Consider the following 16,122-nt stretch of genomic DNA (forward strand, 5'->3'; position numbering starts at 1 on the left):
TAATAGCTTTTTTGTCTATGTAACACTCACCTGTGTCTGAAGGAAGATGTTGAATCAGCAGCTGAAAGTCAATGTATTTGAAGACCCAAAAATGAAAAATGTAGAAATTTATAAAATGTAGCATATTCATCAATGTTCAATCTATTGTGAAAAGTCTTACCTTTTGAAAATGTGCTCTAACAGCGATTCAAAATTTTTGTAGAGCTCTTAGTGAAGAACGGACAGTCCCGAGAAAGACACTCAGCCAGTGTGTGGGACGACCATGTGCTCATCCTTGTCAGAAACACAGTGATGCCGTCTTGGTGTGTGTGTGTGTGTGTGTGTGTGTGTGTGTGTGTGTGTGTGTGTGTGTGTTTGTGTGTGAGTGCGTAAGAAAAAGGAATCGAGGAAGAGTGAAATAAATAAGACAAAACTTGATTAAACTGAGAAACGTGAAAATAATACCTCAGCGATTAAAAGTCTGGCTTGAGGATGCAGTGGATGTGAGACGAGAAGCTAAGAGAAGCATGGAGGCTTGTCTGTCTGGAAACAGTCTCTCAGACAGACTTGACAGCCCCCCGCCCATGCCCCCCAAACTGCTGGCTTTGAAAACACCCATACACCCACCAAACACCCCTCCCTTCTCTCCCTAGCCTCACCAACAGCCACGGCAACTCTACAACATGGCCTTTACGGGGGGAATTGACACGTTTTTGTGTTTTACTTTTAATACTGTTAACAAGAACTGAAACTGTTTTATCTCAGAGTCTATTGTTTACCAGCAACGTGTTTTTAGGTCCGTTGTCTCATGACCCAGTGCATGTGAGGTGAAGGTGGGCCAGAGTGCCCTCTAAAGGCAACAACTGTAAATAGCAGGATGGCACTCATATGAAAGCATGTGATTACAGTATTTACATTTCCTGTTGTATCATTCTCATTACTCACAGTACCATCATGACACACTGATGTCTTTTATAATGGTTAGGATTTGTGACTCGGGTTCTCCAATGATTGTTTAATGAAAAAGTAGCAAACAAAAATTTATTGTCTATATTAAACACAAAATCGTTCATGTAATTTGCATGATACAATATAACATGAAAGGAGAGAGTTCAGCCAAAATTCACCCTGATCCTTTCAGATTTCTTGTGGAAAAACAAATATTTTTTTCCCATATTACAACAATGTGCCCAGTTAGAATTTGCATATTTAAAATGCATACCTTTATGGTGCTTTTTGTGTCAAACATTTGTCCTCCCCTGGTCACTTTCTCAATATAGAGCAGCATGAACATCCTGAGAAACATCTCCTTTTGTATTCAGCTTAGCAAATAAATCAGAAAATCAAGTCTGGAATGATATGAGGGCGAGTAAATGAGGACAGATCTTTAATTTTGGGTTAAGTATTTCATTGTGTCAGTGGTTCTTAACCATTTGATTCCAGGGAGCTTAAAGGGAACCCCAGGTATGAAGACTTGTATGGCTTAATATTATGTAAATGATGTCTCTTACTGAAATATATAGTTGAAAACCCAAGAAAGATTTGAGGTATTTTAAAAAATAAACATTGTTTTATATATATATATATATATATATATATTGGACTATGGGTGCGCCATTTTTTTGATGATGTCAAATGGTTGCACTCGCTGAGATACTGGCGCTACCTTGCATTATTATTGCAACACAACTTGGAAAATAAAATACTGATACAAAGTCCACAGCTACTGAAAGAGCTTACAGGTGGCAATGGATATAGGCGTAGACTTCAACCAAATACTGCACCATCGATTTTCCCATGCACAAGGATATCGAGTGAAATCTGCACTGAGAAACTCCTTCAGTGGCTGCGGCGGCCAGGATGGCATCTAGCGTTTCTTGTCTCTGCCAATTGTAAGTTCTCTCAATAGCACTGCACTTTAAAAAACAAAGGTGTTTTGTGATGCCATAGAAGAACCTTTTTGTTTAAACGGTTCCATTAAGAACCTTTAACATCTGAAGAACTTTTTGTGGTGAAAGAAGGTTCTTCAGATTATACAAAATAGATGGTTCTTTAAAGAAATTTGACTGAATGGTTCTTTGTGGAAACAAAAGTGGTTTGTCTATGGGATCGCTGTGAAGAACCTTTTAAAGCACCTTTATTTTTAAGAGTGTGGTCTACTCAAAGCCTCAAAGGTATCAGGGCTGAAGTGGAGAGAAATTTTTATTCATCTTCCCATTCTTTTCTCCTCTTCTTATCTCTAGGAAAGCAGTGAAAACTTCTCTTGCTGCCCTTCGAATGAAAATTACAACCAAAACCGTACAATGTGGCATTCATTGCACGGTTATGTAAATTGTGTTGCAGTAAAAATAGCAATAGGTAGCGCCACTAGCTCACCAAGTGCAACCATTTAAGTCATCAAAATAATGGCACCCCCATAGTCCAAAATTTGTATCTTTCCTAGGTTTTCTACTACATATTTCAGTAAGAGACATCATTTATGTTATATTAAGCAATACAAGTCTTTTAATGGGTTCCCTTTAAAATCTGTCAGAAGGTACAGGTACATAGTTTCCTTATGTTTTCTATTTAATGCCCGCCATCAAGTGAAACCACCAGTTTGCCTGGACGGTCCAACCTTTCTGCTCGCAGAAGGCAATCTGCTGCAGGAGGTGATTCCGAGCCTCTTCCTCCCCCTGATCCTGCTGCAGTGCAGTTCGCAGGTAGCGCATGTCCTGAGACATGCTGAGCTCAGGGATTCCCGTGAGCAGCATTAGAGAGAAGAGCGTGACAAGAAGGCGAGACTGAGCCCGGAGGGACAGATAGGCATTGATACAAGTGTCCTAGAGAGAGAACAGATACTGGATCTTAGACCGTATTGTGTCATTTTCATTAGATTTCATAAAATATTTTTTTTTAAATGCGTTTATTTTTATTTATTTGCGTTTGGTTTTAGTCATGTAATCACTTCAACTTATTTCAATTAGTTACAGAGGCACTGCATAATTTTAGAGTTTAAGTTTTCAAAGTAATATTTCTATTTTATTTCAGCTTTAAATACCAAACACAGTTTTTAATAGTTTTAGATTTTCAAAGAGAAACCGTGTAACAGAACCTACCCTAAATCTTTGGAAGTAGAGGCTTGGACGGCCCTTCACCCTTCCCATAACGTACAGGAAGTCAGGGGTGAGGACAAAGGGTACCCTTTCTCTGTTCACCCCCAGGAAGCTCTTAGTGTTGCCCAAGATGTGCCCAAAATCAATGTGGAACAAATTTCCTGAGAAGAATTGAGAATTCAACATTAGTTCATTTCCAAGTGGACATTAGTAAAACACTGTCCATCTATTCAAGGCATGTTCTGTGTTATTGAAACCTCTCTAAAAATCACCATAATGCTCTGAACATTTTGAATGGATGGTAGATGTCAAATATGTGACATGAATTATATTTTAGTAACCAGATATAACGAGATCATGACTGAAGTTGAAATGGATCATTTATTTGTAATATGTTCGACTTTACTGGTTTTCACATGATTTTTTTTTAAATATTTTGTCTTGTCAGATGCACACTTTTTCTTTTACCTTGGTCAGTGATCATAATGTTGTCATTGTGGCGATCACCTATACCCAGAACGTATGTGGCCACACAGTAGCCTGCACATGAGTTCACAAACTTCTCCATAGCTTGAAAGTTCTGTTGCACCAAAGTTTCAAACAAAGGGAAGATAAGGATCAAATATATGATTGTCAGACTATAGGGACACTACAGAAACCACATCTGGAGGAATGAAAGAAGGCAGCTCACATGGCATACTATTAGTACAGTATATCTGCTTACCTTTTCCTGGAATGGGCACTTCCTCTGAAGCCAGTCATACAAGGCATTGTTTTTGAAAGCTCCCGCCACACCTCCCTGACTCCTCTGAACTGCGGCAATAGTGATCGCATTTCGTACAATCTCAATCATTCCTGTGTCAAAGACAGATATAAATGCTGAATATAAATTTGGAGACTTGGGTTTATGTATATGCTTTATTTTTAAAATCAACAGATTTTCCCCCAAGCTGTTGTTAGATGCCAGTGTTTCCTTTCACATGCAAAGATTTGATTTAAAAAAAAAACAGTATGATAGCTATTAAATCATAACTCATCTAGTAATGATTTTTAAATCAGTATTTAACCTCAGAACTATCTCAAATTAAAGAGGTGCTGTGCTTTAAAATTAATCATTACATTTTTAATTCAAGTGATGGAGTTTGAAAGTCTAACAGTAATCAGTGTTGAGTACTACTGTAAGGTTAACCCTGTCTTTATTAATTTATTTTTATTATTTAATTTTAGAAAAGTAATCATACTCAGTTACATTACTTTAACAAAGTAATGGAAATAGTTACACTACTTATAACATTTTAAATGGGGTGACTTGTAATCTGTAACCTATGACATTTCTAAAAAAGAACCTTTCCATCACTGTCATTAGATATTTTTGTACCACACAATATAAAAACAAGAAAGAGACTGATGATTACCTATGTTATATCCTGTTGAAATGCATCCATAAGGCACCAGGTTCAAATCTAAACCTTTTTCTTTCCAAATCGAGTCCATGACCATTAGAGTCTGAGAAACACCATATAAAAAAACTCTCAATTCCAAATTTGGTTTGTTGTTACTAAGGAAAATCAGTCAGTTGTTTTTAACTGTTGCTACTTTACCTGGATGATGAGCATGTCCTGTCTAAGGTCATCTCCATGCTTAAAGATGATACCGACAGGAGGAGAGGCTGGAGCTTCTGACTGTACACAGGAGAACTCAAGCCAGAGTGGCTTTTTCTTAGAGGCCATCACTTTACAGTCTTTTAGCTGTTTGAGAAACAGATTGCCAGAATTATAGGAATAGTTCACCTAAAAATAAAATTGTTGCCATTTTTTGCTAAATCTGATGTCTTTATAAACCTGTATGACTTACTTTCCTCGGCCGCATGCAAAAATAGATATTTTGAAGAATGTTTCATTAGTAACAGTAATAATTTATTTTTATTTTTTTCCAAAATGTCTTATTTAGTGTCATGCAGCTTTAGAATAACGAATAAATTTTAGGGTCAACTATGCATTAAGAACAATTTTTTTTTTTTGTATTTTTTTTTTTTAAAGACTTACAAACAGTCTAGTTTGTGAACATGTTACATTTGGGTTAGGGGTAAATCAAACCCCTGACATAGAGAAGCTTATGAAGTTTTATCGTTTTAATGTACAATTGAGGTCAAAAGTTTACATCCCTGTTTCAGAATCTGCTAAATGTTAATTATTTTACCAAAATGCATGTTATTGTTGAGTTAGGACTGACCTGAATAAGGTATTTCACATAAAAGATGTTTACATATAGTCCACAAGAGAAAAATAAAAGCTGAATTTATAAAAATGACCCTGTTCAAAAGTTTGCATCTCCTTGATTCTTAATACTGGGTTGTTAGCTGTGTTTTTTATTCGATAATTGTTTGTGAGTCCCTTGTTTGTCCTGAACAATTTAACTGCCTGCTCTTCTTCAGAAAAATCCTTTATTGAAATTCTTTATTGAACCCTTTCCAACAATGACTGTATGATATTGAGATCCATCTTTTCACACTGAGCACAACTGAGGGACTCATATGCAGCTATTACAGGAGGTTCAAACACTCACTGATGCCTTGCATAAATTTTCATTCTGTTCAAATGTTTTCACCCCCGTCTCTACATGTGTTTTTTTCTTCTGGAGCATTAGTGAGTGTTTGAACCTTCTGTAATAGTTGCACATGAGTCCCTCAGTTGTCGTAAGTGTGAAAAGATTAATCTCTTAATCATACAGTTATTGTTGGCTCAAATACACAAAAATGCTGAAAAACCAAAGAATTTGTGGAACTTGAAGGATTTTTCTGAAGAACAGCAGGCAGTTTAACTGTTCAGGATAACAAGGGACAACTGTCACTAAACAAAAAAACACAGCTGTGGATCATTCAGGTAAGAACACAGTGTTAAGAATCAAGGAGGTGTAAACTTTTGAAAAGGGTAATTTTAATAAATTCAACTATTATTATCTCTTGTGGACTATATGTAGATCTTTTATGTGAAATATCTTATTCAGTTCAGTACTAAATAAACAATAACACACATTTTGTATAATCCCTCTGATTTTGGTAAAATAATTACCTTTGGCAGATTCTGATTCTGACCTCAACTGTACAAGCATATACTAGAAACTATAATATCAATTAATATCTGTAGATAAATATACCAACTCACTATAATACTTCCTGCTCTGACACGGGGATCAAAAGGCACCTGGAAATCAGAGGGCAAATTGCACTCCTCCAATAACTCCTGCAGCTTCTGAGGAGCTGACACAAATACATGATAATGTAGTTTAATGTGCTGTACTGTATATAATACACAATACTCAGGGCAGAGTTGTCTGAACTTTACCTGTTGATGGAAGATCCGTTCTGTCTGGGTAGAGTACCTTCACTGTTAAAGCCACGTCATGCAGGCAATTGACGACTTGTACTTGACGCTGAAATTCAGTCAGCATTGCCTTTCCACAGCCCAACAGATAGGCCTCCAGTATGACTGCCATACGCTGACGGAAGAAAGGACATCCTGCCACCTCACTCCGCAGATACCAAAAAAAGAAGTGCCCGATACGTTTGCTCTATGTTCCAGGAAATAGGAGTAGTACATAGTTAACCTTTATCTTCTGACAGGTGATATGGTGTAATCATTATTTTGATAGAGATGAAGCATTGCATGCTTGGAAACATGACTCACCCTTAGTGCTCTTTTAAGAAGGAATCTTGCCAAACAGCTATCATGATATGGTTCGACTTTAAGGGTCTACAGAAAATGAAAAGCTTTATTAGGTTTTGCCTGCTCAATTATCCATCTGTGAGTTCTGAGAAAGACCTTTAAAAAAGCTCATTACTTTGACAGTGTACAGGTCGAGTTGTATAACTTTTTACCTGAACCAGCTGCAGCAGGTACTTAAGTACCTCATCATTGGATAGGATCTCTAATCTATGAGCAGCCAATCTCCTGACCTTCATGTCTGCAAAATCCACACTCAGAAGCTCAAGGGCCACAGACAGCTCTATATCCTCTGGTTCCCAGTGACTCAACAGCCAGTGAACATCCTGGACCGCACTTGGCATCATCCAGTCGACCGTACGAAGAAACTGAGGTAAATTTGAGGCATAGTGGACACTTTCTTCTTTAAGCCTTCTGAGGCAATCGGTCTTGATGGAAGGTGCTGTTAGAGAACCCTCATTGGATGGTGAGGAGAGTCTGGGTTCTCCTGAAAGGTCCAGTGTGGAAGAGTCAGAAACAGGAGATGTACTACTAACAGAGGAACTCTTGGCATATGGCAGGACAACGGGAAAGCTGTAGCGATCCAGCATGAAGGTAATTGCCATTGCTTTGGCTATATCAGGGTTAGTGGCGGTAGACAGCTTGTCTGCTTCATAAGTAAATGCCTCCTCGTCCCATTCTGGGAAAGGCCACATGTGCAAAGTATGTGGACCTTGGCTAAGAAGAGATCTGTGGTCAATCAACTGGAGGTTTACAAAGTATAATACTTGCCCTTTTCCTTTCTGGTAATCAGATACTTTAGAGGAGTTTGACTTTGTCTCCTTGGTCGACGTGCCTTCAACACTACTGGCGTTAATTGTGAGGCCCAATTTAGCTCCGTGAGGAATATCCCTGATCAGAATGTCAAATTCCAACCAGGTGTTCCACAGAACTTCATCTGTGAACTCTTTTGGAGTTGAACAAACCGATGACACAATCTTTTTACCGTAGATTATGGTGGCTTCCACATGGACAAGTGGCGGTACCTTTAATGGTAGGTCTGGGATGTCAAACCCTAGGAGTTTAACCCTGAACTTTCTCTCACAGTCCCAGAGGGAAATCATCACAATGTCTTCTACTTTCTTCGCTTTGAGGGAAAGCTCCTCGTGGGAGCTTGAGAGACCAGTGAGGCTGTCCACCAGTGGCCAGTACTCTCTACTTACAGTGTCTTCTGGAAGGGATGAGATATTATCCACTGAGAGATGAAGCTCCAGCATGTTTTCAAGGCATTGCCTAACCCACAGGTAGTCAGAAAGCTGGAAGTCCCCACTCAAGAATTCCTCTCTGCTACACACCTTGAGCACATAGTCAACTGACCATCCTTCGAATGACAAGTCATTCTTTGGCAATGATTCCCAGACGATTTTGAGGAGATCACTGGGGGTATTTGTCAGGTCAGCTTTAATGGAAAGGACTGAACTATTATAATAAAGAGTCACTGAGAGGTTCTGCAGAAGGTAACCTTGCTGGTCATTTGGGAGCATTGTGGAAGTTACCCACGGTTCAGTGGCGTAAGCTTTTGGATCACGTTTTTTCAATTCTTCACTTCTTGGTGTGGCAAATTTTCTTCGGGTGTAGCCTAGCTCACTTAAACGATTAGTGTCTGAGGAGTCCAAATCAAAGCCAATTAGCTCGTCCAAAACCCCCTGGAAGCTAATCCTCTCCTTAGAGGTGGTTTTCTGAGCCAACACGGTGACACAGACCGTCTGAAGACCATCGTTACCCTGAAACCAGGGTGCATCCAGAGTTTTCAATACCTGATAGTCGTCATAAATTTCATACCACTCTTCTTCCTTGTGGTACAACAGACTGTATCGTTCTGGGTCCAGAAGTGCAAATGGCTCAGAGAGTCTGCTATTCTCCTGTGCAACCATGCACAGGCGCACACGAAGCTGGTGGACGCTGCATTGTGCTGGGAGTTTGATCTGAACAGGATCCTGGCTGTCCAGTAACTGGAAACCTTCCCTGACTGGTAACTTGCAAATAAATACAAGGCTGTTGTCTGAGCAAGATTCCTGTTGCTGGTGTGCATCCCACTTGTTCTCCATGGATGCTGGAATGGAAGTTAACATGAGCACATTTTAAGAGATAGGTCACTCAAAAATGAAAATTCTGTCATTAATTGTTCACACTCAAGTTTTTCAGAATCCGTAAGACCTTCGTTCATCTTCGAAACACAAATTAAGATGTTTTTGATGAAATTCGAGAGCTTTCTGACCCTGCAAAGACAGCAATGCAACTAATAGAAAGGTCATCGCATTTTGGTACAGAACATGTGTCGAAGTCTAAACTGAAATTTAAGTCTAAAAGAAATTGGTGAATAAAGTCATTATTTTTGTTTTCTTCGCACACAAAAAAATATTCTTGTAGCTTCATAAAATTAAGGTTGAACCACTGATGTCACGCGAATTACTTTAACAATGTCCTTACTACCTTTCTAGGCCTTGAATGTGGTTGCTTGCTGTCTATGCAGGGTCAGAAATAAGACCTGATGATTAATCAAAAAGTAATCGAAACTAAATTCAGAACCTCTAACCAACTAAATTTTTCCATTTAAAACATACTACCATGTATTTAGTTAGTGCTAAATAGACATGTATGACCATTGCGTCCCGCATGCAAGTGCAGCATTTAAAATGTCAAGTTAATATAATTTAAACTTTTACACACAGCATCATTCATCAATCTCAGTTTCAAAACAGTAGACCAATCAACAGACAATGAAGGTGGGCCAAGCATTTAAGCTTTTGTTTATTGTAGCAAGTTGGCATAGCAACTGTTGTATTTGATGGTAACATGGTTTTTTAAACCATTCCTGAGCACTGTGTCTTGCACTTTTGATGCAAACACGTGTTCTCTGTGAAGGACCAGTAAGAACCTAGAGTGAATACAGTTGAAGTTGAAGTTTACAAGTTATAAGCAGAATGTGCATAATGGTAATTTTATCAAAATAAAAGGGATCATACAAAATGCATGTTATTTTTTTATTTAGTACTGACCTGAATAGATATTTCACATAAAAGACATTTACCTATAGTCCACAAGAGAAAATAGTAGTTAAATTTATAAAAATGACCCCGTTCAAAAGTTTACACACACTTGATTCTTCATACTCTGTTTTTACCTGTATGACACTGCTGTTTTTTTTTTAGAGATAGTTAGTCTCTTTGAATTTGAAGATCAAATTGAACTTATTTTGTCTTGTGGGGAACGTGTAAGTGTCTTCTATAGCTTCTGAAATGCAATACCAAATGAAAAAATATGATATTTATTAACTATTAATTTATTCTGTGGACTATATGTAGATATAATGTCTTTTATGTGACATCTTATTCAGGTCAGTACTAAATAAAAAATAACATGCCTCATGTTGTCACACCCCTGGACTGTCTATGTTGGTTTTTCCCAGTGTCTTCCCCCGCTCTACTGTGTGTATTGGTTTCTCCCTTGCACATATTTGGACTTCCCCCTTGTTAGCGTGATTCCCTACACCTGTCCTTGTTAATCGGTGTGCCTTTATAAGTTGGTGTGTTTGTTCAGTTTTGTCCGGTGTTGTTACCTGTGTTTTTGTGTTCTCCAGCATTTCCTGCACTTTTTTGTGGCTTTATTAAAGACTTTCCATCTTTGTTAGTCCGTTTCTGTCTGCATTGTGACACCTGTATGATCCCTCTTATTTTGATAAAGTAACTAACATTTTGCTTATTCTTCAAGGTGTATGTAAATTTTGACTTCAACTGTATTTGCGCATAAAGAGTGGCAGAACAAGTTCAGTGAGAGGAAGATCACATGCAACAGCAATCATGAGTCAGATTCACATCTATAACATTGAGCTCCAAAATAAAATAAATAACCAAATAAAAATAATCGTTCATTAATTGAGATTTTGATTTTAGGTCATATTGTCCAGCCCTAGTCAGAAAGCTCTCAGACACATCAAAAATATCTTCATTTGTGTTCCGAAGATGAACAAAGGTCTTACGGATTTAAAATGACATGAGGATGAGTTTTTGTGTGAACTATCCCTCTAACTATAATGACAATTATGTAAGTGTTAAGAGGAACTTTTCAAAGGAAGTGACATGACTGGAGTACAGTTTTATTTATAATTGCAAATAAATGATAAAAATAAATGTAAAGAAAATGGTGGAGTGGTGCTTGCACTTGTCAAACTCTGTTCATAAACTAAGGTGCTTTAATTGGTTACCAGGGCAGTTGTTAAGTTTCAGTTGCTATGTAGTTGCTAAGTTATTAAGCAAAGTAAAAGAGGACAAACTGTATGGAAGTCAAAGAGAGTGACTACTGTAATATGCAATATGACACATTTCTATATATGTCCATATAAAATAAAATAAAACCAAGGTGAATTGGTTGTCTCTGTGAAACTATTTTATATTCCAGCCATGTTAGATATGAATGCTTCCTCCTTGTATTTCCCCATCTTTGTGAGGTTAAATATTTTCCTTAGTGTAAATAAAAAAAACCTTTTTATTTTTTTAAATTAAGGGGATTTTCAGTGCCAGTGACATTTTTTGTGTTGATAAATTGCCAATGTCTATGAGTTTGTGTGAGTGTGTTTTGTTTTTTACTTTGACTTGTTTCTCTCACTTACAGACTAGATATGATGGTGCAGCTTAATATGATAATGACTTCCTGAATACAATCACATGACGAAAATTGTGCAGTTTTGAAGGTACACAGGGTATGTATCTTCCTCTATTCTCTCTCTCTTACTGTTATTTAATTAATAAACTATTATTTAATTAATCAAATATAAACCTGGATAACTGTGTAAATTGTAATTTAGCATTGTAATTTTTGCAGAGGTACCATTTGCCTATATATTTATATACCAGTTGCACCTGTTTTATATGTAGTTTTTAGAGTTAGATGACTACAAAGAACTGGTTTTGCCAGCTACTCGAGAAGAATGTTTCATTCTTAAGCCTTGCCCTGCTCTACTTAAACCAAAAGAATCTGCAGACTGTAACTGTATTGTATATTCCTCACAAAACGCTGTGTGTTTTACAACATAGTGACAATACCAACTGATAATGAATTGGAAAATAGCACTCACCTATACAGCATGTGTTTCTTTGGTTTTAGGTCAGTTTCTGTGGCTTGTGTGAGCAACAGTTCAATTTCCCTGTAATGCATCTATGAAGTGACTGATTGCACAAGGACTCATCACTTCCTCATTCCTTTGTTTTTTTGCACCTGAGAGGAAGAACATTTTTGATCACTACAGGCTTGTTTTCTCTTGTTGGTTTCACTGAATTTAATTAATTTTCCAAGGCCAATTATAGTTATGTACAAGTAGTTGTTTTTTATGACGTATTACTATATTTCTGTATATAAACTCAAATTCTAATATTAGTTAAAATGGTTATCAAGAACTCTTATAATTAAAGGGGGCTTTAAATACAGGATGTGCTTAAAGTACAAGAACAGAACAATGCCTCTCAAATGATTTTGTAAAATGTTACTCTCTTTATCACTAGAGGGAGCTCACCAATAACTGTCTATAGCCTATAGCTTTAAAGCAAGGCCAGTTGCATTAGAAAGTAAGTACAGCATCAGAAAAATCAACAGAAAAATACAAAAGCTTTTGTTAGGTAAAAGTCTCTCTCCTTTCAGTTAAAAACAATTTTTTTAACCAATAGCTACATATTTTTGTTCTTTATCTGATTATATGCATGCTTAGGTAATAGGAAGCATGCTGGTGGACAAAGCAAATGTGGTTTTGCCACTGGATTTCACACGTGATAATACTTTCAGTATACAGTTAAGGGTCAAAGTCTTACATACATCTTGCAGAATTTGCAAAATGTTAATTATTTTAGCAAAATAAGAGAAATCATGCAAAATGCATGCTATTTTTTGTTTAGGTCTAACCCGAGAAGTTATATATTTATTATTAAGTCTTTATATAAATAGAATTTGCTAACACTTCACAGATACAGATTTCTTATTTTAAATATATAACATATATATTTATGTAAGTTATATATTTAAAATAAGAAAAATGTACACATCTTCATTCTGTTCAAAAGTTTTCACCCCCAGCTCTTAATGCATTGTGTTTCCTTCTGAAGCATCAGTGAGTATTTGAATCTTCTGTAATAGTTGCATATGAGTCCCTCACTTGCCCTCAGTGTGAAAAAATGGATCTCAAAATCATACAGGCATTGTTGGAACTACACAAAACAAAAATGCTGGAAAACCAGCAGGCAGTTTAACTGGGACTCATGAACATCTATCACTAAAAAACAGCTGTAATTAAAGGCCTGTCCTAAAAAGCACTTTTCCAAGATTAAAATGAGCATAATATGAAGACTGATACTGATCACATTTGAGATGCATTGTGGCAGAAATCTGGCAGATGTGGCAGTAATGGAGCAAGTTCCACGAGGTCAAAGTAAAAACAGCTTCTCTGAAGAAAATTCGAGTGCAAAACTTGTTTTGTTAATATTGTGTTTTGTTAGTATTTTGCTCTGTCTATCAAACATTGTAAAATATTCCGCCCACTATATATGGGTTTCACACCAAGACATAAAGCATAAAGTTTGTCCTTTATGTCTAAATTTATGGTTAGCTTTATTCTCTTTCTTCTCTAGCAGTTGTATTAGACATCAGGCAAAAATACTAAGTCTAAATGCTTAGAAAATATTAGCACACCTCTTCTCAACAAGCCATGCAATTAAAGAAAATAGTGAGAACAATACATTTTAAACACTTACTGGTAGTAGCAACCACTGATTGAGAGATGAATGAGAGTCTGTGGACAATGAAGTTAACAGAGTTGCTCACCATTTTCAATGGTTTATTAAGCATGGGAACTGCATGTATCTGACATCTCTGTGGAGACACCATGATGTGAAGCTTAATCAAGTTAGTTTTGCACATTAAATGTAGCTAAATTCTTACATTTCTACTCAAACTACAACATACCAAAAAAATCAACAGTACAAAAGTTCAACATTTTTGTCACATAAAATAAACAATCAAATAAATAAAAATAAACAAAATGTAGCTATTAAAACATGACGCCCTTCTTCATCTGTTCACATTACATTTTTTGTTTTCCCTCATAAGCAATCATTTTGAAGCTACAGTATAAGTCTGCAATTAAACTCTGATATCTGTTTCACTAACATAGAAACGGAGTTGTTTCACCTCATTTCTGCTGTGCATAATGGTGCATCCATATTCTTGGCTGGAAATCATTAAGAATGTTAACATAATTACATTTCACAGCTTTAGGCATATGTGCATATGTTGCCATGGTTATATATAAATCTGTGCACTATGTACTTTAAACAGTGCGTAAGTAAACATCGGGGGGCTTCTGTGAAATTACCAGTCAATTACTTCTTTTCCTGTCAAAAATAGACCAAATACAATAGGTGGTTATTAGTACACAAACAATCAAAATATTAAAGATATATTAATACCCAAGTAACACAATTTGTTTCATACTTCAGTATACTTCAAATTCATTAATATGTATTGACATATCACTTAAGACTTACTGACAGAAAATAATAATTCAACTTTAATACTTTACAAAATGCCAAAATGCCTCAGTTTTACAGCATGTTGAGTAATGCTAAAGTTTGTTTTTATGCATCAGTTTAATACATTTACAACAAACCTAAATTAACAGTGAATGACAGTCAATTTATAAATGAACACAAATGCTGTCAGTTCATGATGCATTAACTGAATTTGAACCTATCTGTGAAGTGTTAGCAAATCCTATTTATATAAAGACTTAATAAGTAGAGGCATGTTTTATGTAAACAAAAGGCACATTACATTTCAGTCAGATTTGCTGTTTTGCATTCAAAATGTCTTGCATTAAAGTTTTATATTGTGCATAAATAAACAATGACAATCAGACATAACACACTCTTCTGTCCTTTTCCAGACTGTTTCTTCAGAATGTTGCCAGGTGACTGAAAATTCCCTGAAACATGTCAAACCTTTGTCTTACTTATCGGTTGTTCCTCCTCCTCCACAGCAGCCTGGGCAGAGCTTCCCTCACCTCCCTGTTTCGCAGACCGTAGATGAGCGGATTAATGCAAGGAGGCACCTGAAGCATCACCAGCAGCATGATGTGGAGGGTCCCTGCCGACATCCAGTCTCCAGTGTAATCCATCGAACGGATCATGGCCATGCTGCCCTCGAGTTCCCACAGAGCGTCTGAGGCTATCTTTAGAAAGATGGGGAGAAGCTGAAGCAGCAGCATGGAGCAGTAGAATATCACGGTGTTGCGTGCCCTCTTGTTGACCTGCTGAAAAGGCTGAACGGCGTTACGCGCCTCCTGATACATGCGGAGGTATGAGAATGAGTAGGAGCAGATGCAAAGCAGGGTCACCACAAGCCCAACTACTTTCCGAAACACCGCAGAGCCACGTGGAAAGCCGAGATGGGCCTCCAAGGTGTCCGGCTCACAAAGGAGTCCCGTAATGGGTTTCCCTAGCAATGAGCTCTTGTGCCCCAAACTGAGCAAAGCTGTGATCACTGTTGAAAAGGACAGCGAAATAAGCCACGTGAGCCCGACCATCAAGCTGAGGCGCTTGGTGGTTAGTATACTAATGTAGTAGATAGCCTGGCACACGTACAGGTAACGCTCCAAAGCCATGCAGGTGATAGTAAGCACAGTGCAGAAAACACAAACAGTGTTAATAAAGAACTGAGTGAGGCACCAAGCTCCATACAGCAGTGTGGTTTTCTGCAGCAGACAGTATGCCACTGTTGGACCTTGGGTTACAATGAGTAGGATGTCACTTACTATGAGGTTTTTCAGCAGGGCAAAGCGTGGCTCCCAGGATAAGTCTTCTGAACTGCCGAGACTGAACAGAGTGCAGCTGTTGATGGCAAGTGAGATGATGGTCATCACCACAAAGACACACACCAGTGCCTGCACAGCTGTATCTGACGGGAGGATGGATCTGAAGAGACAGCGTCCCTGGTTCAACTGCTGGAGGGCGTCTGAAGTGATGTTGCCATCCTGGTTTGGAGTCGGACACGCGCAGGCTGCAGTCCATAGTATGAAACATGGTACAGCACGTGAGAAACTCATTTGGACGACGACGAGCACTTCGGGAGTTTGACGACGCTGTGGCTGATGTTCGCATTTGTTGCGCCTGCACGCGTTGTGTGTCCAGAAAATATAAAGACAGGTGAGTGACTTAGACGAAGGTGGGGCTTAAAGTCATTCAAAGAGCATATCTATAGTGAAAATAACCAGTTGAGAGAGTTGCCTCGATTAACCTTGACCCGTT

At 37.7% G+C, this 16,122-nt stretch overlaps 2 protein-coding genes across 2 annotated transcripts; both read right to left on the minus strand.

Annotated features, from left to right (window-relative positions):
- Positions 1–1,003: 1,003 nt before the first annotated feature.
- On the minus strand, positions 1,004–9,002 carry LOC141290547 (phosphatidylinositol 4,5-bisphosphate 3-kinase catalytic subunit gamma isoform). Its single transcript, XM_073822669.1, has 11 exons — positions 8,993–9,002; positions 6,952–8,888; positions 6,761–6,826; positions 6,419–6,644; positions 6,239–6,333; positions 4,676–4,822; positions 4,490–4,580; positions 3,799–3,929; positions 3,543–3,654; positions 3,078–3,235; positions 1,004–2,801 (listed from the first exon to the last, which is right to left on the minus strand). The coding sequence occupies exons 1-11, from the start codon at positions 9,000–9,002 to the stop codon at positions 2,544–2,546; spliced, it is 3,231 nt and encodes a 1,076-aa protein (XP_073678770.1). The 3' UTR covers positions 1,004–2,543.
- Positions 9,003–14,828: 5,826 nt separating this feature from the next.
- LOC141290548 (olfactory receptor 2G3) lies at positions 14,829–15,920 on the minus strand. Its single transcript, XM_073822670.1, has one exon. The coding sequence runs from the start codon at positions 15,918–15,920 to the stop codon at positions 14,829–14,831; it is 1,092 nt and encodes a 363-aa protein (XP_073678771.1).
- Between the last annotated feature and the right edge of the window lie 202 nt (positions 15,921–16,122).

Source organism: Garra rufa, chromosome 18, assembly GCF_049309525.1.
Source record: "Garra rufa chromosome 18, GarRuf1.0, whole genome shotgun sequence".
In the NCBI taxonomy this organism is placed as follows: Eukaryota; Metazoa; Chordata; class Actinopteri; order Cypriniformes; family Cyprinidae; genus Garra; species Garra rufa.